Below are 24,149 nucleotides of genomic sequence, written 5' to 3' on the forward strand. Positions count from 1 at the left end.
AGGTTCAAAAACTTTCCATATTCACCTAGTTTAGATAGGCAGAAAAAGTTAAAACTTGGCAGAAATATTATATCTTTTCTACATACTCAACACCCAAAGTTACACATTTTCCCTACCGTTGCAAATGCTTGTAAATGCCATCTTTGTAAAACTGTGAGTATTGGGCATTTATCCAGACCTCTGTCGCGCAAATGTCGTCATTGTCATCTTGAAAATGCTTGCCTCTCAAAAACATTTTCATATAAGGGAAGAGGAAGAAGTCAGAAGGTATAATATCTAGGGAATGTGGAGGATGCGCAAAATATCATAATCACACTGACATGCTCTGACAAAAGCAAAGTGGGATGCATGGACAGGACATTGTCATGTAGGATGAACACACCTTTGGAAAGCATATTCCGTCTGTAATGTTTAATTTTGTCATGCAACTTGGCAGAAGATTTGTGTAATGTTCCTTAGTAATTGTGTTTTTTTTTTTTTTTGACAAATAATTGAGAAGATAACATCACGTTTATCCCCCCTCAAAAAAAATGTAACATAACCTTCTTAACAGACATTTGGTGTTTCGCATTTCTAGGGGCCGGGAGTCACAATACTTCCTTTGTTTTCAACTCTCTTTGCTTTCCGGATCAATGTGATGTATACGCCTCTCATCTATTGCCACTACGAGGAAAAATAAAAACAAATCTGTATCCTGATTAGCGAGATCCGACAATTACCTTGAGTACTCCAACCCTTGGTGTTTTTGGAATGGTATCAGCAGACGCGGAATCCATCACGCAGACACCTTTAACGTATGTAGGTGATCAGGTATGAATATTTCCAAGGAGCCTACCTAGATGAACGTCCTGGCATATTTCTTTGACGAATATCCGGCGATCTGTGCTTACAAGGGTTTTAACTTTTCGAATCATCTCGTCATTCATTGCTGTTGACGGTCTAGCACATTTTTCTTCATTCCTTATGTTCGTGCGACCAAATTTGAAGTAACGACACTATATGAAGGACATTCTTTACCATATACTACAAAATTTTCTCATGAATTTGTTTGAGAACTTTGCCTTGCAGAAAGAGGAATCGGATATCTACTCTGTATTCCTCTTTGTCCAATCTTGTACCTTCATTTATTCAACACCTGTAAAGAAAAGAGTAGTTATTGCACTGCAGACATATTTTGCACTTAACATCAAGGTTATACGTAAGCAACTAACATTAATTTATGATCCTACGTAAAACTAACGATTTCCACGTGGACACTTTTTGAACCGCCTCGTATATAGATACTTCTTTACAATCTTCTGAAAAATATCAATGTTTTTGTGGTGGATTCAAAATTCACTGGACGGATATGAAAAACGTAGATGAAAAGTTGCTTTTTTATGGTCCTATGGTAATGTAAACTGACATATCGTAGTCAACAATACATCAAATAGCCTGGAGTAATTGTCATGTTGCATGTATTGCTACGAATTTCTTCCAGTCGAACGGACCTATTCCGTGATGCATTCAATATAACTATTCATAGTGAACGCATCTAGTTGTTTCCAACTAATGGCTTTTGAGAGAGTTGTGATAATACATTTGTAGATAATCTGCGAATGTGATAATCAATACTAGAAGTAATGAGAAATTTGCACTTTTCTTGATCAGTGGTACGAGTATCGAGATTCCATTGCAAGTATACAATATAAGGTAGTGTGCCCAACAAGTCTCATATTATGTAGTATAGTAGCAGCACTTGAGTGTAGCGGAAACTTGTGCAAAATGAAAACATAGTTACATTAGTTGTCGTGCCAAATTCCATAAAATGAAATATTTACTCAGTTGAATGTGTCCGACGCTGAAATGGAAAAATATTTTTGACAGAATTTATGATGTTTCAATGTGGTAATACCAAAAACACAGTGTTTTAGTTTCTTTTTTATATCTTCCATTTATCTTTTAGGATTGGAAATACTTATAATTATCACTCATATATTATAGATGCAGATGGACAGTGGAATATATAACCTTATTGTGTATGAATACCTAATAGGATATAGTGTTTTCGCAGACTTGGCTTTTGGATTTAAGATATTTTAAAAATATTCGCTCCTCTCCTTCGGTCATTTCTTTCTGAAGTCTCGGAAATTCCATATGGCTAATTCTAGACTGCGCAGGAGAAAGAGTACAAATCAGAAATTGGCCAAAATGAGAAGTCAAAATTGAAGATCTATGTGTCATGTTCCACCTCCGGTTAACTTGGTATAAATCAATTTTAAACGTGAGTTGAATAATCGCGTCTTGTAACTATTAGTATAAGTGATTCATACTTAGGCTTGGTAAAAGAAAAAAATAGCATCCCGAAAGCCTGTATTTTTATTTTACTTATACTGTTCTCCCACGCAGTCCAGAATTATTGTTTTACTTTTTACTATTATGTCTACAAATGTCTATATAACGAGTCTTTAACATTCCATTAGTTCTCTGCATTAAAATTTTGCTATAAAAATTTGTAAAATCTTATACTTGAATCTAACACACATGAAATATAGTTTGGGATCTCGTTTGCTCGGTGATAGAACATTCACATCTGGTGCGTTGAGTCCTTGATTCCATCGTACCTCGTGCCAGGTGGGCTTAATAGGGGATAAACACTGTGTGAGGGGTTTTCTCGGGGTTCTCCTGTTTCCTCACACTTTCTTATTCTACTACTTCATTCATTCTCATCATCAACGTCGGTTAATAGTTTTTTAAGTTTTTATTTTATACCTAGGTGAATATCGTATATATATAGTTCAAAAGCAATGTAACATATTAACAACCCTTGTAAGAGAAAATCTCTCCTCCATGTAAGTAAATTACTTTATCGTGGAATTCGTTAAGTACAGTTTCACTGTATTCCATTACCAAATTCAGGAAGCAGAAAAATACAGTCTGATTACAGCTAATGGCCAAATTGCTGTTGAGACAACTCATTTAATGAAGAACTACAAACTTATTGTCCAAAGCAATCATTGTTTGATAACTTTTCTAGTATATGAAATAAGAGATCCGTGTACTTCCACTTCTGCTGCACGAGTACTACCCACTGGTCTAGTTGCTAGTGCGTGCGCCTTTAGTGGGCTGATCCCAGTTTTGATTTACAGTGGGAAAGCCTTGAAATTTGAACACATTGATGTAGTTTGGATTACGCCTTGAGCTATAAGTCTACGCCTCACATAGCCTGGCTGCTGAAAAGGGACGCTCAATTCCAACCAATGAACTACCCAATTCTGCTTACTGACTTGAAAAATGTTATCTTGCTCTGAGCTCAGTTTGTGATGATAGCAGCGAATAAAGTTATCCAAAGTGACAAATTAGCAGCTATTCTAAGCCCTTGAAAAGTTGTACCTCCACTTCATGACTCGCACAAACGACTCTTCAAATTCTTGCTAGAGCTTAGTGACATTGGTCGTGTTTATGTAATATGGGTTTGGACTCTGCAAAGGTTCTCCGAGATCCCAATTTAAATAGCAACATTTATGAAGCTCATGTATCAACGAAGAGATTATGTATTCTGCTAATCGCCAATAAGAAATTCATTGTATTAATCGTCCTATATAAATGATATAGCGTTCCAGAAACTTTAGCAGTCTGGGTTGGTTTGGTCAATATCTTGATATACAGCGGCCAATATTCTGTTTATTGGATAGCGTAGAAAGATCAGTTTGGATGCATATCAACCACTTACGTAGGCTGGATAAACTAGTAGAGATCATTTGTGCACCCATGCATTCCGTATCTTGTTTAATGGGGAAAGTTCTCTTGAATCGAGGTAGGTCATCTTATCACTAAGTAGATGGTCATTGTCTCAATCAATATTGGTATTAAAGTGCGTTGCAATATTAAAGAACTCTTATCGATTAGTGAAAATGAAAATAAATGTTCTCTGTCTCAACAGGTTGACTGCCATGGGCAAAAAGTGTGTGCTACATAGTGAGGCCAAATATAGTTGAAGATTTCATAGGTCACTCAAACAAAAAAAAAAAAAAAAAAAAATTAAAACACGCGAATGGCAATTTTAAATTTGAGACCCGCTTTTGGGTATCGTGGTCGAGTTGAGTAAATTTACATCATGCCATGAGATCCAATGTTTCATGAAGTATTTTTTTGCTTCTTGCCCATTTATCTCGGAGATATTAATATAAGAACTTTAAAAACTTTGATCACCATAAATTTTTCTCAGTCTTCCTTCATTTCTTTTTCACTGATAATGTAATTAAATTTTACCAATAAGTTAATGAAATATGTTGGCTAATATGCTGTACAATAAAACAATGAATAAATTATGAATAAAGTGTACAAAAATGAATCACCAATTTAATATCAACCATGTTAATCATTTCTATGAAATATGAGCTTTGCGAGGCAAGTGTAAAAGAAACCATAACTGTAGGATACATTGATAGGTAGAAATATAACTTCTGTTTTTTAATGTTTTTAACAGGGAGCCGCAAGTTCTACGAAAGTTTGAGAATGAGGACATCATATTGCACCTTCCAAGCGGAAAAAGAATCAGGGATATTAAATGGCTGTCAGTGTGGTGTAGACGGTTTACGGTAAGTACATTATACTCCTTGATTCTTTTATCATCATTATCCGCTTTTACATATCAGTGTGAATGATCCTATAGATAAAAACTAAAATAAGACAACCTTTGCTTATGCTAACTGAGGATGCTAAGATCCAACACTTGAAGAATCTAAGATCCATCATTTTAATATATAATTGAAAATTTGAAAACCATTGTCCCTAACTGATAATATATATCGCTATCATATTATCTGTAAAAGTAATATCTTCAGCAGCATTTCCTGTGAATGTATGAAGACGTAAAAATGTATACAATGTAGTTACGATGATATACAATGAAGTTTTTGAAGATTGTAAAACCAAGTAAGACACGTGTAAGTAGAATATAATTTGTATCACAGGTTTGATTCATAATTATAAAGAATATTATTATAACTTAAGAAATATTCAACATCTCTAACATTGATAAATCAGTATGGCGTGAACTCTCCATATGCTGCCGTCAGTCTTTAAACACTGTGGCATGAATCGAATAAATGTTGTGTGTATTCCTGAAGGATCGCCAGTCACTCTGCTTATATGCGAGTGCACAAGGCATCGACATTGCATGCTGAAGAACCGTGACGAACAGCGTACCAATCAATAATAACACATGTTCCAGATTCACTTTGGACGATGCTGCGGTTCGTGATGCTCTATATGCGCATCATTCTACTCGCACCAAGTTCACGCACAGCACACGCACAGCAGTTCACATACCAGAACAGTTACACGGTACTTAAAGTCGGCTTCCCGTACGCCGACTATGAGGCGCCGTTCGAACGTAGTCATCTGGTAACACATGTTTCATGGATGATACGTCAGACAATCTTGTAGTTCAGGGATTTAATGGCATTCATCGTTTCTTGAAGAAAACTTGAACATTCCGGAATACAGACGGGCATTTTACTACTGAATTGTGTGCGAAGGAAGAGTATGACCTTGGTTTCTGGAATTTCACTGATGTAGCGATCGCTTCTGAAGTTGCTCTCAATGTGTAGTGACCGAGATCGTGTGTTGTACCCCATGGTGCCCAGTACCAGAACACTTGCCATTCATCTGCTATGATGTTCGACAAGGCACACTAACAGATAAAGCTCATCACGATGATCTCTTAGGCGTATGAGGGCATCGCTGTAGGTCAGGCTAAATCGAAATTCTTCCGAAAGCGCAACCGTGTGCCACTCAGCACGTTAGTGATGGTATCTATACACATACTGTAGCCTGAAGTATTTATGGATCTCGATCAATGGAAGGCGACGCAAGTGCAGGCGTGACTTCATTTCAACTTTCAGCAGTTAGCTTCGAAACATCGAGCAGATAAGTTCGCATCTATTATCTTGCCCCTCCGTTGTTTAACATTGAAGAAGATGCAATCGGCCACGCTTTTACATACGCATCACCGAATGGGCATTCATTTATCAGTATGAGAAGCCACCTTCTCAGGAGGCCGACCATGCGGTACTGTTCGAAAACAGTATTTTCTTTTAATTTTACGTTCTCTGACGTTGACGAAGCATAGTGACGCTTACCTATAGTTTTCCTGTTGATTTGTTCACGCTATTGCCCCTGAGTGCTGCGTAAAGAGCTCTTTTGCAGTACTCCTCAGTGCACCGAAGCGAGGATACTGTTGGATTCACTGAAATTGTAATAATTCGCACGTCGTAATAATTCGTGCCCTACTAATACAAATTCCGAGTATTTGAACTAATTCTCTCATTTCTTGGCATTGCAATTTTCACAAACAACAGTGTATTTTATATGTACAAGTGAACTTATTCTCCCATATTTCAATTCTTACAAAAGTAAAAATGACCCATTCTGTGCTTTTAAATGAAGAGAAATATTCAATATAACATTCAAATATATGAAGTTTAAAGGAACAGGTATTTTGATAGAGCTTCCACGTGGGTTCGACGTTAAACTATATTACGTCTTACGTAGTGTTTGCGCTAAAATGGCTGTTAAACACCTACAAAGAAGTGAGAGGATATCATCAATTTCTTTCTGTCACTCTCCATCTCCAAATCTACGGAGAATTGGGCATATGTTTAACTTAAAAAACAGAAACCGGACATTAAATTACATAAAATATTTCAGTTTTACGTTCCACAGTTATACCGGTTAGGCTAAAGGAGACGGTGATGATGAGAATTTAATGAAATAAAGAAAGTGGGAGTGAATGGGAGAACCCCGAGAAAACCCACACATACCGTGTTTGTCCACTACAAAGTTCACTTGGCGCGAGCTGGGATCGAACCAGGGACCCCATGCACCAGAGGTAAATGCTCTACCACTTTTTTTTTAAACTTCCTGACTATTTTTTTCTATTTTAACCACTTCTCAGGACTACTAGACACGACAGGGACACGAACACAGAAACATCGAGGACAGTTAAAATTCCACCCTTGCTCTTCAGAGGGACTCGAACCCCCAATGGGCTTCACCTCACGATCGTCAGCCTAACGCCTCAGACCGCTCGGCTACACCCACCGGCATACCACTGAGCCACCGCGGAGCGAATTCGAGACCACGTACGTCAACCTATCGTGCCCATATTTACATTTTAATTAATAGTATAATAATATACTAATTTAAAAAACCTGAAGCTCTACTTATATTGGAGAGTCTTGTATAGCATAGCAAAACACGAAACGGCACTACTACACTAGCCCAGTTCGCAGGCTGACATCTTACCAATTATGCAACCGTGACTCTTCTGATTTTACGTTCCTGATCTCAAATTCTGAGATGTCATAATCACCGACGTAATTAGATCAAATGATACAGAAAAAGAAAAATTACGTTTTCAAATAAAAAAAATGAGCAACTGAAAAAAATTGCTGTTGTAATCAATGTATAATTTTGACTTGTGTCAAATATACATACAAGTAATACCGGTACGGATCTCCTCAGAAATGCAGGAACACTATACATAGACTTCTACTTGCAATCGCATGGATCAACTTAAGAGAGAGAAAGAGCGATTCCGAGTTTCTTGGAATGACCGATCTGTAGGAGTGGCTGTGACATTTATACGATCGTAACCGCGCTATCAGCACAGTCACACTAGTGGGTGGTTTTCCAACGAAGGGGGAACCCATTTGGAACAAAGCCACTATCTTTACTCGCACACGGCCGCGGAAACGGTTCAAAAGCTACACTTCTCACACTTTCTTCTAGAGAAAAGATTTTTTATAGTGATTTTTTTCTCGGTGTTGTTAATACTCCTCATAGCATTATCTTTATGCAAACCATGTTCTTCTAAGAGTATAATTGTGACATACGATCTTCACTTTTAAGAGAGCAGCCTTTCAAATTAATAGGAATTTCTTTGTAAATTTGCACTTTCATTGCTAATTAAAAAAAAATAACATCATACTTCGGTTTTCATAACGGTGTAGATCTAATGAAATCAAATAAAGTCTTAAGTTTAACGTTCCTCCGTTGTGTATAATTTAAGTAACAGTTAGAATGGAATGACAGAAAAGGAAAAAGTACAGGTACTTCAAACGCAACAACGCATATGGTTTTTGGCCATCACAAAAGCTATAAAGGGAACAACGCAAATGTACAGCCCCGGAATTAAGACTCTCGTCCAGAACACCAATTTTACACTCGTATTAACTTACAAAATACTGCAATGCGAATAGAGCGAGGACTTATCTTCTCGTTGTTATGCTAGTCTATAAATTAATTACACTTATGAAATTGGTTGGACGTGAGTGGATGGTTCGTAATCTGTAGCGACAACAAGACAGAACCCCTCCTCATTATTTAAGTGGTATAGGAAATGTGTAAACGTATGGTTCCTGGAAGATACTTGGTTGCGAAGAGATATGACCGATATGGCCTCCTAGATAGCTACATGTATCTATTTTTTCTTCAGTAGGGGCTTGAAACAAATTTTGCTAACACCGTATAAACAATCTAAATAATCTGTGTACAGTATTACTGTGGCAGTTCGAATTTTTTTTCATACCTCAGGTAAGAACCTTGAACTAGTTTCAAGCTTATATTGATGGCAGGATTAGGGGATCTTGCGTTGATCGACTCATAGTTGGTTATAGGTTAGCGTCCCTTTTCAGCACTGAGGCTGTATGAGACATGGACCTACAGTTTAAGATAGAATCCAAACTCTACCGTAATGTGTTCAAATTTCAAGGTTATACCACTGAAAACCGAATTCGGGGTCATATGGATCAAAGATGCGCGAGCTAGCCACTTGACTAGCGGGAAGGGCGATCGTCTCATGGAGAACAGGGATTGACTTTAATATACTTTTACTACAATTTATTCACACGTTATAATCTTTTAGTTTCCACAATACTGTACAAAATAAAAATAGTGGTATTTTGTAATGACCCGAAATATATACTTATGGTAAACTATATACTTTCGAGGAGTGTTTCTAAATTTTTGAGAATTTTTATTTTAAGCTTTTGATTTCATTAACTTTTCCCTATAGTATAGTGGTATTTTTCAATTGAATTTCTGTTTAACTACTTACCTTTCTTTGAGCGCAAAACAACTAAGCATGTCATTTTGAAATATTTATCTACTGAGAATCTTTTATCTACTGGTCTAGTAGAGGTCTGCAGGGGCTCGGGTCAAGCCCGCGGGCCGGGCTCGGGCCGTAATTTTTTAAATATACAACCATATTTATCGGGCCTTTTCGGGCCTAACTTTGTACATATACTGTACAACGATATATATTGCACCGTTCTTTCTGGAGAACTTTTAAAGCACAACTGCAAAATTAAATCTTTAATTGCTGTAAATAAAAACACAATTTTGCGTTAACTATTAAGTTTATGTAATTCGGGCTTATTTCGGGCTCATTTGATTACCACACAAGCTCGGGCCGGGCTTGGGACTAAATGCTAAAACATATTTCGGACTCAGGTCGGGGCTCACACTATAAATTCACAGGCCGGGCGGGGCCCAGGCTAAAAATTCCGGCCCGTGCAGACCTCTATGGTCTAACACATACAAATACTGAAATTGCACAATAAACTTCTCTTTTCGGTTCTGAGAAAGGATAAAAGTCACTGCTAGACGAAGAAACAAAGAAAGATGAATGTGAAAATAATTGCCAGTATATTGTTTTAAACCTCTTTTTCGTTCCGTGAGCAGTATGTGATTGTTGCAACAATGATCTTTTAATTAGTTTTCTTGATCATTGGTTTGTAAGTAAGCAACTGTCTCGTAGTCGGGATAATACGTTAGAATAACATCGTACCTCCTTTTGGTGTGTAATTCACCAAACTTATTCATCACAATCCCAGAATACCGTAAATATACTTCACCAACAGAAAGAATACAGCTTTCCTTAGGTTGGCCTTTGTGGTAGATAAATACCATGTTCGTGGCTTCTCTCGGAGTTTTCCTCTTTCCTCCCACTTTCTTCATTCCATTATTTCATTCATTATTATCACCGTCTCGTTTAGCGTAGGTGTGTAATTGTGGGACGTTAAACTCGAAGAGAAACAAAGAAGGAATTGAAGAACAAAACGTGCAGGTCTCCTTTTAGTCTGTACAACTATACTACTCCGCTACTTCCTTTGTTTTTACACCGCTGTTGCCTTTGCTTTTATTTTAATGTCCCACAATGTGCACAGAGAATGAACGAGACGGTGGTGATGAGATGGTTGATAATACTGGAATGAAGAATAACATGGGACGAGATGAGAGAACTCATGCAATTGATGTTCACTCACCACAAACTCACTTTGCGAAAGATGAGATCGAATCAGGAACCCAAGTACCAGAGATAAGCGCTCTACAACTGAGCCACTGCTGTTCCACCACTGGCTGCTGATTTCCGTACTAATATGTAGGAGCCATGCTTGGTAAGTTATTATTTGTTGCTCGAATAAGCCTCTATACCGAGATAGCAGCGTCTTGAAATTGATTTCGAGTGTCGAATCTGCGCAGTTTCTACTCCGGTCTCAACAATCGGGATACCCATCGACCAGAAACATTGCAGGCTCCCGAATGATCATGTACATTCTTATGAAGCTGTCATTAACCTAGACTGACACTAACCTCGCGAATACTTTTTCATCTGTCCTCTTGCAAGAGGTACTCTGCAACATGAATGTTATCGTTATACATAGCTGTGTCCGAGTATCCATTACGGAATTGTCTTTTATGGGTGTACTCCCAGCTTTAAATTGAGCAGCCTAACAATTAACCATAGGTTTGGATTCTGCAGATTTACCCACCATTATGTATTAATGCCATGTTTTCACAGGAAGAAAATAGTGTGTGTTTCAGAATTAATACCGAGTTCTTTATTTTCAAGCATAACACTTAACTACTCATCTATACTTGTAGAAAGCTAAATCATACTGGCCGGCGTCGACTAATGCAACAGTGACGCTTACGCAGGAGGTTATCTGGCTCAAGTTCCCTTTTCCCTTGGTATAGTGAAATTGAAAATAGATTTTGCTTACATGCAATATGTTCCATTTGTGATATTACATCTTCATGCATTATTAATAATATCACACACACTGAAACAAAAACAAAACTAGTACAATCATGTCAGGAAACTTACTTCTTAGAAGCGCTATTTGTTAACACTACATGAGATTTCAGCAAATTAGTTATATACTGTATTCTTTCATTTTTTGGAGTTTTTTCTCCAAGCACATACATCAAAATATAATATCTGTAGGTGGAATATAGATTATTAAAAAGAAGGTAGATATTCAAGTTTTTATAAGGTTACTGACCTCTTGCCTAGCCAAAATATTATCACGCGCGCCATCGGTATGCCTGGTCACTGGTTCTATTCACGGTAGGAGCACTAACATGTGATGTTAGCGCAGCATCATAGGGCAATTGGAGAAGTACCTGAATTAAGAGATAGGAAACTCCGGTACAGAAACACAGAAATATTAGTGCCTGGGAGGCAATGTGCTGGCCAAACGTCATTCAGTTGAATGCAAACTTTCTGGCCAGCCATAGGTTTTTATCGGGTGTAGCGCCAGAGTTGAATTTACTACTACTAAACACTAAACTTTGAATCACAAATGCCCAAGCAGGACTTTACCCGACTAATAGCTTACATTTCAGTCGAAGACGAGTGGTTATTGCATCGAGTTCTAATGTCAAATTTCTGGCTTCATAGCAGTACACTGTAATGCCACATAATTTTTGGTGCATAAAAGTTCCAAATGTTTGGTGTGTGTACATATATACGCTTTTTCGACATGACAATCCTTAGCTTCAACGATGATTTTCTGCATACGCCACTGTAATACAATATATAGAATATAAAACATTTTTCCCCTTAGAATATAAAGCCATTATGAAAAACGCAGGTAGATTAGTACGTATATTCTTCGTTTCCGCATATCAGCTTCAGTTTCCGCCACGTTCCTTTAAAAAAAATCTAAAGAGCTGGAGAGAGAGAGAGGGAGAGAAGGGAGTGATATCACCTTTCATTAACTTCCAAGATCAAAGAAGAAGATTATTGAATTCGCCATCTCCCTTTCGTTGATGAGTTGGTTCTTCTCAAGAATTGAAGAAGAGAAAATGAGGGGAGAAAATGGGTACTTAAGGAAGCGATTCGTTATTTCTTTTCTTTTTTGTTTCTTTTTTACATTTTATCCTTTTTCCTTCCTTCCTTCAAGTAAAAGACATTGTTACACCAAGGTGTTAAACGTATAAGCTAAATTTCAATACACTTCAAGCTAAATATAAAATGGTTTATTATTTCCATTCAAAGTAGTTTTTATTCGAATCTTCAAACAGTGAAAGTCCTATTTGTGCTGAGTCCGTCACGCAAATTTGTAATAGTAAAAATTATGCTATTAAATGTCGCTGTCTGCAGTAGAGGTTTGCACGGGCTCGGGCTGAGCCCGACTCGGCCCGCGGGCCCGACTCGGACCTACAAAGCATATGTCACTTTCGGGCCCGGGCCGTAAACTTTTAAAAAATACAACCATATTTCTCAGGCCATTTCGGGTTTAACCTTAACTTTGTAAATTTATTGTACAACGATATTTATTGGACCGTTCTTTCTGCAGAACTTTTAAAGTACAACTGCATAATTAAACTTCTAATTACTATAAATAAAAATACACTTTTGAATTTATTATTAACTTACTGTAATTCGTTCTTATTTTGGGCTCATTTGATTATCACACTAGCTCGGGCCGGGCTCGGGCTAAAAATTCCGACCCTGTTACACCATGGTTTGACTGTTTATAGTTAGTAGATGTCACTAGCCTGTAGACAATTTAAAACTATCGTCACGATTTATCTGCAGCTTAAACTATATCATTTCAGTTTAATTATTTAATTTACCTTACCACCGCACATCGCCTGTTTTCTGCTTAAGAAATTGTCTGGGAATACAGAAATTCAACTACACACCACTCCCATATGGTTCATGCTTCCCAAAGCACTTTAGCTGATAATTGCTTGAAATATGCACTACGGTCAATCGTTAATAATTATTTGATTGAAAGTCAATGGACTGAAGCAAGCTTACTAATTCGCTTAGGAGGTTTAAGTGTAAGAAAAGTCTCAGGTTTAACCCTTCCAGCTTTCCTGTCCTCATGTTTTGGAGTGAAGCCATTTGTCTCCAACATACGTACTAAACATTCCAGTTGACAACATGGAAATTCATCACCTGACGGAGAGATTGGAGATATGGAATGGTATATACAATAATGAGACTCCCGCTGTGTTGGACTTAACAACAGAATTGGGATAAAATTATATTAACAGCAATAATTGTTAAAGAATTCGTCCCTGAAAATAGATCTGACATTGACCGTTTGAAATCCTTGCAAAGAAAAGAATCTGGTGCGTACGTACAGGCTACATCGTTTAAAAAAAAAAAAACTCTTGGACAACAACACGTTTCAAATTTGTGTCACTCTACGTCTCGGTTTAAATATCTGTCACAGTTTCAAATGTACATGTCATGAACAAGTTGTTAAAAAAGGCTTACATGTACTAAACTGTTCTAGGAGTGGAGGTCGAATTTCTCGTTATGGAGAGCTAAATAATGGGGTAAAGTACCCGTATTTCGGTTACTTCTTTTTTTCAATTAACCATAGAATAATATCTTTTTCTTTTAGGTGGCTAAAAATTAAACACAACTATTTACCATATGTTTTCTATTAAAATATCAAGTTTTGTAACATATAAATTAATATTAGGTAAGTTACAAACCAAAATACAGAAATGTCCGTTTTTGTAACCTCAAAAAATGCGTTCTCAATTTCGGATGGCATAGGGTTCCAATTTCGGATATTGAATTTTGTACTTACTTTTGCCTTTTCAAGCAGGAGCCACAGCGAAAGTTTCTCCATTCACTTTTTCAGGCAATCCAACGAACAATTCATTAGCCCATTGAATGCAGGTAACACAACACATCCAATTTTCTCCATTCCTGTCGTTTCTATAAGGTTGTCCAATGAAGACATTCTACGTCGATTGATTCATCCTCGCTGGAGTCTTTGCACATTGGAAATTCTTTATTCTTTAATGTCATTTTTGGTCGCTTCTTAGGCAAATTATACACCTGGGATGTAGAAGTTTTCGTCTTGATAGTGGCTGTTCGAAATCCAAGGGATCTCCTAGCGCTGCCTGTTTTTCTTGTTCCACGTTGAGATAGTGAGCTCTACAGCTTATCCTTGTAGCGCGTGCCACTTGTGACAGTAGCTTTTCCTGCTCTCAAGCTAATTTGTATTGAGAAAGTTTCGTAAGAGGTTCAATTTGGAAAGGAGAAATGCTTCCTGCTAACGTCATTATCGGCTTAGGTTGGCTTAGATCATTTTTGACTGAGAGATGAGGGGTTGTTTCACCAGATGTTGAAGTGGACTGACCAACACCATGAGGAGCAATTGCGTACTCTTCCTGTAAGTTGTCGTCTGTAGGTAGAAAATTGTCGTCAGTAAAAACAAGAGGTTCAAATGGCGATAGTACACACTTCTTGAATCCACTAACAGCGTTCTCAATTGTTGCAGCTCTAGAGTAAGCACGTCCTATTAAAGGTCCCATGTCGACATCCTTCAAATACAGGTACTTGTTTTTATGCAACCAGTTTTCAGAACCCATCAGATTAATAATACTCATCTTTTTGTTGTTTTTTTTACTGCTTCCATAGTCATCCTCATGGCCTCAGGGTCCCATGTCCTACGCTTTCCTCGAGGTATCTGAAATATACAAGAGAAAAATCATATAAGGATTAAAGTTGCCTAACATAATATATCCGAAATATAGAACTTTCAGACTGTCGGAAATATGGAACCCCCGCCATTTTTGTTCAGCATTATTAGAAACAACAATGTAAGCAAAGATACAAAAAAAAATACTATATTGAAATAAAAAATAGTCTACAGACGACGCCGTAATACATAAAAGATTATTTCAGTTACTTATCTTTCAGGTATTATATCCACTTGAAACCAGCAATAAAAAGTTTTCAAGGAGACAAAAATAAACAACAATGCTTTACAACGACACCGTTTTCGTCTCATGAACCAATCACAGACTAATAACGTGATCGGGTTGCCAGCTACAGTATACCTGCAAACTTTTTTCACCAGCGTGCGAGCTCACATAAGAGAACTTTTACGGTATCCGAAATTTAGAACTTATCCGAAATATGGGGTTTTCTAGCCCATAATAAGGAGAGCTCTTACCAGTATGACATTCCAAGTATTTTAGAACCATCTGGAATGTCTCGAGATGATGAGGAACGACCAGATGGAGTTTCATTAACCCCTTGGAACATGGGACAACTGGTATGAGACGTAGTATGTGTAGACACATTTGCACCTTCTCATTTAGCTTCATCATGTGAAGAGACAGAAATGCTGCTCAGACAGCCTGTAAGCGAAAACACGAAATATTCTAAACTAAAAGATCATATGTTCATCGCCTTTGTTACTAAAACTATGGGAGTTTTTAGCCAGGAAGCTAGGAAATTCCTAAAGGAAATTGAGATCTTAATACGGGAGATTCAAGAAGTGCACAATTTTTATTTCAGCGCATTAGTTTAGCAATACAGCGAGGTAATGCGGTTAGCATTTTAAGTTCCTTCCCTTCTTCTAAAATGGAAGATTTTTTTATTTGAAACGAACCGGAATTTATGAACACTTTGGATTGAAAAGTTTGTACACTATCTAAGTTTTGTCAACTACGTGATATTTTTCATGCTACTTCCAAAGTTGTGGACGATGGACTTCGCTATTCTCAATCATGAAGTTAACTTGTTGTTCTACACCTGTCAGCAGCATACCTGTTTGCGAAGACCAAATTGGAGCAGACAACCTTCAACAACTGTGTAATATATAATCCATTACAATGCTACAAGAAAAGTTCATTACTATTGATCTACGTCATTAAGCGTGAAATTGAAACAATCGTCCAATTTCTATTGTCTTTCTTTATTCGTGTGGAGAATTTTAAGTTGTTGAGTACCATATTTTGTTAGATATTCACGAAGTAAAATTTACATGTTATCTTATGGGGACTGAGAAACCAGTGATGCATGGTATAAGGTCCTCTTCGGTACTCTCTTTCTTACTTGTATTTCATATTTACTTATTTTTATAATTCCAGAATTGGTTATTTTACACTGAAACATGTAACAATAGTAAAAGGTCAAATATAAAACATATAAAGGAATATTAACAAAAATATACGTAACACTAGTTATAATTTATAACTTAATTTTCCACAATGTGGATCGGAAAATTCTTTTAGGTATCTAGAAGTCTGTTGAATTCAGTAGGAAGCCTGTAGATGAACGACACTTGAATTAGCCTATATTGCAGGTCTACGTTTCGAAACATTGACACGTAATACGTATAGTGCGGATGAGCATCCAGAAATTAAGTGTGGAAAATTTGAAAGTGACAATTTAATTTGCCATTTACTTGTCCTATTTTATGAAGCAACAAAATATCAACATTTTGTGCGGTGATACTATATGATGTGCTGTATTCGAATCTTCAGGCTAGTTTAATTACTTGTTCTGCGTAGCTCAAAACTCTGCTACAAACAATAGCTAAAATGAAGTTGAGAACAGTATATAATGAGGAAAGACATATGACACAAAACCTAGACTAAAAAGACGAACAGTATTCTATTACAGAAGAAATCAAGTCCTTGTAATAAGTAGTTAACAGTATCAAAATTTGAATTTCTGAAAATCTATGCAACATTCCTACTTATTCGTATAAATTTTTCAGCTCTGATGTAATGTCATTAGTAAACCCCTGCTCCTAAAGTTAAAAAAAAAAGTAGCTTGACTCAGTTGGAGACTACCTGAACTAAAAGTAAGCAGACTAGGAACTAGAAAGCCAACAGAAAGAATCAATGCTCATTCGCTTTAATCTGTTGTACAAGTGTGTATGCGCTCGTGTGCTCTAATGCTTGGGAGATATTCCACTTCATAGGTATGCACTTCAACCTAAACAGAAATCAAACAAAGGGACGAATAACTTAGAAACTGCGAAAATAAATTTATCGGAAGAATTATTCGATTCTTAAATGTGAAATAGAGTTGAAAATTGTCTTAGAGAAAAATGATACCCATACCTCCCATCTGTTTGAAGAACCTTACTTGAGTCTATCTTGTAGAATCTGGCGGATGCTCACCTAAGTCTGCTGGTGACATCGCTGAAGAGGGTAGCCAATTAACATGTGAATACTACAGCAATTAGCAAGGGTCTCTTCATATAAAAGAGTGGAAAAGGGACGCCTGCCTGCCGTGCCTCTTCACAGCAATTTCTGCTTTCTCTCTCTCTCTCTCTCTCTCTCTCTATGCTTTACCCCAGTCTAAAAAACCCTCCACTAACGCATACAGACATATTAACCAACTAAGTTCAATCCACTGCTGGATGAAAATCTCTCTGAATATCTACAACATTCTTTCTTAGGCAATTCCCTTCCGTGTTACTTCACAGTGCTTCTTGAATTCGTCACATACCTTGTATGAGGACGTTTCCTAAGGCACTTTTTGTATCTTTTAGTCTGTTTTGGTATCTATTCAAGAATTGCTGTTGCCTATCGACCATCGATCGTTTGTTTTGCGATATGCCCAACCCACCACTGTTTCAATAATTTTATTTTCATGATAATAGATAGATAAGTAGATTTCTACAGTTGTTTCAAATTATTTGAAAATCATCAAATGCATGTTTTCGTTACTTTATAGCGCCCCAGAGGGCCCTAATCCCTGGAAAGCAACAGCTAAGTTTAACGCCCAGTGCTGGACCACCGAGTTAATAGTTATACGAAAGGGGTCACCACCTGTGAACTGCTGGGAACACAGGAATAAAGTAAAACATAACACACAACAACAAATACAGGATAAACCTGCATCAAGCAATCCTGAGAATGCAAAAAGTAAAAAAAAAAAAAAAAAAAACGAAAATACAACGGTAAACGAATCCAACCTAAGCGAGACTGCCGCCTGTACACTCTACGAGTGTACAGAGAACAGCCCTTTTCTTGTGTCATGATATCCTTACCTGATAATAAATCAAAAACTTAATTACCAAAGATACACTCGTGAGGTTTTTGTTTCTCTAAATATAAAGAGTGGGATTATATGGGCAGTAACATTTATTTAACTATATATGTTTCCACAAGTAAAATTATTCGATAAGTATTATGCACGTAGAAATGGAATAATATTATTTCCTTGCATTGAGACTAGAATCAAATAAAATAAAGTTCTTATGACTTTTGAACTTGTGCAGTTATGCAACAAAACAGGCTTATGCTATACATTGAGAAAATTAAAATACTGCATGGATAAACGAATATACAGAGTACACACACATATAAAATAATAGAACATTATGCTGATTGGTTTACCATGACTTTAGTACATACTTAAACAAAATAGCTCGAGCACTATAACCTTGAGAACCACGACTAGTCGGGTGGACATAGGATTAGATAGGACATTGTTATACATAACTGACTTAATACTAAAAGACAAATTAACCCCTTTTTAAAAGAAACATCATGTCATATTAATATTGCTCGTAGTAAACGTAGGGTTCAATAAGGTGGACAGCAGGTGGACAAATTGCCAAGTATGGCCATAATTGACAGTGTGACATACCATAATAATTGACGTTGTGACATACTATAAGATAGACCCATGTAATCAATCTACTGTAGACCAAGAATGCGGCAGGGATACCCTCGGACAGAGATTAAAAACAAAAGAACTGGAGAGGGAACAACATGGCTTCCGCAGAGAAGTGAATTCGCTGTGAAATAGCTAGTATAACCCAAGAGAACAACAGAAGGAACCAACTTATGCTAAGTGGCCAAGCAAACTTTAAATGGCTAAGATACGCTCGTGGCTTAGCGGTGATGATCTCGAACGACAACTACTAACCATGTGTATTATCTTACTCATATGATGTTTATAACACAACTAAGACTCCCGTAAGTTAAGAATAATTATCTGCAAAGACAATATTTAAATAATGTACGTGCAAATCCACAAATGGGTGCAATACGTACTCTAAATGAAAATAAATCATTAGAAATGTCGATGAATTCTGTACGAAGCAGAAAACTGGCCAGCTGCGAGGGCAGGCGCATATCCTTTGGGTACTTACCCTAATTGCAGACATTGGATATATATATATTTCACTATTATTTTCTTAGATGCACTTGCTACACAAATGAGCAACACTTTAAGAGAGAAGAATAATTGCACGAGACACACGAACTAAAGCATCACTCACATACATAATATAATGATCTTGGGCAAATTAACGAATCACTATTACGACGTTGATCCTCTTGACTACCCATAACTGGAATCTGTTTGTAGGAAGATGTCCTCATTGTGAATAACCCTCCCCGGGCAGGGAGAAGACGGTGACACATCCACTTCCTGGACAGTATTGGGCAATTCAGATGATATGGAGGCTGCACACTGGTTTAATATGATCCACATGCGTAACATATGTAGTAAGTACAAAACATTGGGTCATCAAAACAAAATCAAGACTGGCTAATTTAACTAACACATTGAAGAAACGCCAGAGAAAACGTGTCCGAGTAAATTCAATGGCATGGAACAATATACATCCAAGGCACAAAGCCATATCGCACTTAAATGACATCTTGCTTCATCTTCGCTTTTACACTACGTAAATAGATTGAATTGTTCAGATTGATTATACGGTTACATAAGCATAAGCTGCTGTGAGATGAATTCATGGTTTTCATGATGGTATGAAGAAAATATATCAATACTGACTGGTCACTATACATGTTGCTTTGACTGCTTCCTAAGGACACATTCACAAAAATTAGCTTGTCCCTGTTGTGTTGACAATAAGATCCATGGACTTCCATAGTTGAGAACAGAATTGATGTAAGCTAATGGTGAAGGCAGATAGAATACTTAGCCATCGTGTTAGTTAGTTGACGAAGTGGATGGGTTGGGGGGCCGCTGACAGGAGCTTAACTATGCATGATGAGACTTAAATTATGCTGCAAACTACTACTGACATTATGACAAATTCACTCCACAAATAGCACACCAGATGCGAGAATATGCTTCTACGAAGCCACTGTACAGAACATGAAAAATTTCCACACAATGCCGACTCACGTGGTGGAATAAAGAGAAGGCCTACGTCCCAACACCATTCAAATACTGCTTCAATTTATGTTGATCACAAAGACTAACTAGCGTAAAATTTTCTATATAACACAACGTGAGTTAAACCCACTTCTAAAATGTAGATGAGCATTATAAACGAAGATATAGTAAAATAAGTTGACCATGGAGTATCACTACATCCTGTTATTCCTCCATGTTCTGGCGGGGTACCCAGAATTCTTTGCGCGTGACTGCGAGCGTGATGTTTCTACAGGGTTGCAAACTGCAATTATATTACAAGATGTGTCTTGTAAATGACACTACAATTCTAGTCAGATTATATAGGGGCGTTACAACTTACGCTTTTAAGAAGACACACAACAAAGTGTTTTTTTTTCTAACGATACCAACAAATAATAGTATTTTCCTATCAACCCAAAGCAGCTCTCTGACTCAGTGTTTGAGCGCTTATATCTGGTGCTAGGAGTCAATGGTTTCCTTTTACACTATATATGAGATCGTAGTTGATAATATTATTTCTCTGATTTTTGTGTGAAGGAAGAGGGTTTCCCTTCCCTTCCATTTTCTTCATCCCATCAAACCTTTCATAATTATTCACACTTATTCGTCAATTCATCTTTTTTCTTCTATAGGGCAGAACAGCAAGGCGTGAAAATAAAGATTGATTTAAATTTAGGTTCAATGCCGCACGAAGAAAGGATATTCAGCTTAGGCTTCTGTGACAAACCAATCTATAAAACTTTAAGTTGTTCCCTACCTTTTCTTTCTCTTGATGACAAAGTGACTAAGATGTGTATTTTGTGAGAACATGATCTTTGATTCGACTTCCAATTGAGTATTTACCTCGGCCACAAACTTAGATGTGAATTCGGACCTCATTTTAAACAGTATTCCCCTTCTAACGTAACCTTGTTACTGGAAAAAGGGACGCTGGATTTTAATCAATCAATTTTCCATCTTTTCCGCATTCCAACGTTCTTTCTCCAACCGATATGCTATACGACCCATGCATATCCTTCCTTCTACGAATGTCTCTAACCATCTTAAAATTCTTTATATATTTGTCCATATCATTTTTGTGGCTAATGCACATTGCGTATTTCCTCGTAATGTTCAGTATTACTATTTTATAACGTTTCTACGTACCCGATTCTTACCTTCAGAATGAACATCATTAGCGTGCAACACATATTGTCAGTATACAATTGATTATTGAATTTATTTCCACGTATTCGATAAATTCCTGACATATTTAGAGTTATCGTTTGTTTTTACTCAAGGTGAATTTCTAGTTTCCATTGTCCTTCTTTTTAAACTTTAAGCAGCGTATAAATACGGGAGCTACAGATAAGACAGGGTCTAAAATCCAACGTGGAATCCGAACCACACAATTATTCCTGTGTATGAACGAGGTATGACCGAGTAAAAATTTTATTTATTTTAATATGGAGTTTGTGACTCTTATTGATGTCCATGAGAGATTTGGCACCATAGCATAAGACACAATGCTTGATGTTACTCTTTGTTCAAGGGTTCTGGCTTGTTTCTTCCTAGCATTCGTTGCTGTCACAGAACATTACTTTAAAGACCAGGTCTTAAATTCAGTGTAATCACACATTTTTCATGACTGAAAACCTTTTCGTTTACTACTCCTTGCGGCAGACGGAATCAGAGGAAATAAGGTGGAATCTCTCAGCTTTGGTCTGATTGAGTGCTAAATGGAAAGGAGATATTTATTGTTTTCCGTGGGTAAAAGATTTACTCGTATTGTTACAAGAAAGATAGCTCCGCGGTAGTTTTTCAAATCATTGTTTGCTTTGCAACGTTTATATACAAATACTTATCACCTTAATGGAAATACCTAGAAAGTGCAACTTACCAGGTTAATATGGCGTTGGACCATTTATTGTCCTCAGAATAGCTCTGATGCAACATAGAATGGAATTATAGAGGTCGTGAGTGATAGGATGTGAAATATTACACCATTTCGCTTACAGTATATCACTAATTTTTGTGAGAGACGATATAGGCAAAATTAATCGAATTCATCGCCGGATTAGTGTCTTCAAAACGGACCACAGATGTTAAGTTGTGTTCAGGTTCGAGAATTGAGCGACCCAGGGCAGGTGTTCAACTTCATGCCAACGTTCCTCAAACCACGTCGTAACAGCTCCGGCAATGTGAATGGGTGTATTATCATCCTCTTATATGATGTGACTACCCGGAAAGAATATCTGGGCCATAGGAAGCGAGATAATCCCTCCAAAATGGCGAGATAATCACAGGCAGTGAACTGATCCTATATTGTTAGCACAAAAACACTAAAAATCAGAATATTACGGTCCACAGAGCCGCCACTATATATCACAATTGGGCGGAGATATTGCAGATCATAAATATAAACACGGCCTGAGGTTTGAAATAAAGTTAACGATGACTCGTCTACTACATCACATGTGACCAGTGATGAGCAGTGCGTGTTGCAAGTTTGCAGTACCATTGGCATCGTGTTGAAGCATTATGATAACTTATCAAGTTTCACCCTTGCAACCCGACCGCATGTCTAAGTCATGTAACTCGGTGCAGACTGTGAATGTAGACAGGATGTGGTAGGTGTTGCTTTAGTTTTGACGATTCTGAGTAACAATACACTTTAATGCTCCTCGAAACCTGTCTCTGAGAGTTTTTTTTTCAACCACTGTTCCTCTTCGCCGATTTGCTTTTGCTTTGAGATTTTTAGGCAATCATCACTTTGGGCATTATCCGTCACGACACACCCAACACACTTACCACTTTCGTCACCTTCGTACTGCATAACTGGGCATCTACAGTTTGTCCTCTTTCGAAATCAGAGTGGTCGCCCGTTTCACACTATCAGCATCTGCTCAGTTCATTGCACACTGCCGTTGTACTGCTCCTCACGTAGTACAGAATTGACTCTGATACATTACCACTAACAGCACAACGTTGCGATAGGCGCCCGAGTATTGCCAACTCAAACATCTAATGTGTTTCCAACTTCAGGTGTTCCAATCAATTGATAAGTGTCTGTACAACTTATTTGAAGTAAGAGATAAAGTAATTTCCTAATGCATATTACTATTTCGTAATTTAAAAACACCTGATACATGTTTACTTTAAAAAATATTTTTGCAAGCATTTAGGAACGAATGAATACTGTTGAGCTACATTTTAAAATGATTTGCATCCGAAATGTTACTGTAAAAGCATGGATGAGAATGCATGCATGTTACGCTTATAATTCAAATAAATGTATTATATAATATCAAAAAGTAGATAATAGCAGAATGTCAAAAATGAAATTTAAAACTTTACAAACAAAAGTCAGAATCATCGTAGAGTTGAGACAATTGACAAGTCATGTACGGTAGGTTTAAGGCTAGGAATATTTCCGAGGATTTCAGTAAATTTGGTCCCGGCTAGACTTGAAGAACTTTACACTTATTTTGGAACTTCCACGTAAATATAGGGTTAGCAAATGTGTCTTCTTCATGGAATACCAAGGTTTAATTCCAGGTAGAAGCACGTGTGATTAAGATTTTACGTTGGGGGTGTGGTGGCTCAGTGGTAGAGCGTTCACCTCCGGTGCTTGGGGTCCCTGGTTCGATCCCAGATCGTGCCGTGTGGGCTTTGTGGTGGACAAACACCATGCTCGTGGGCTATCCCGTTTCATTCCACTTTCTGCATCCCACCATTTCATCCATTTCTCATAATCACCGTCTCCTTTAGCCTAACCGGCATAACCGTGGGACGTAAAACTTAAAGATTTCATTTAAGATTTTACGTTAAACAGTATGTCTACATCTTGCTGCTGATTAGAGGTACCCCTCCCCCAAGTACTTGGGCGCAACACTCCACATTTAAAATTCTTCCCCTTCAAAAACAAATATACTAGCGG

General features: G+C 37.3%; 1 protein-coding gene across 3 annotated transcripts in view; it reads left to right on the forward strand.

Moving 5' to 3' along the window:
• LOC145666729 (protein Skeletor, isoforms B/C) overlaps positions 1 to 24,149 on the forward strand; it is a 463,368-nt gene that overhangs the window by 288,183 nt on the left and 151,036 nt on the right. For all 3 annotated transcript variants that reach the window (XM_081734256.1, XM_081734257.1, XM_081734258.1), the window contains one exon: positions 4,469 to 4,580. In XM_081734256.1, coding sequence (XP_081590382.1) covers positions 4,469 to 4,580 — 112 coding nt within the window. The remainder of the gene's footprint in view (positions 1 to 4,468; positions 4,581 to 24,149) is intronic.

Source organism: Thermobia domestica, chromosome 12 (assembly GCF_964235325.1).
Source record: "Thermobia domestica chromosome 12, izTheDome1.hap1.1, whole genome shotgun sequence".
Classification (NCBI taxonomy): Eukaryota; Metazoa; Arthropoda; class Insecta; order Zygentoma; family Lepismatidae; genus Thermobia; species Thermobia domestica.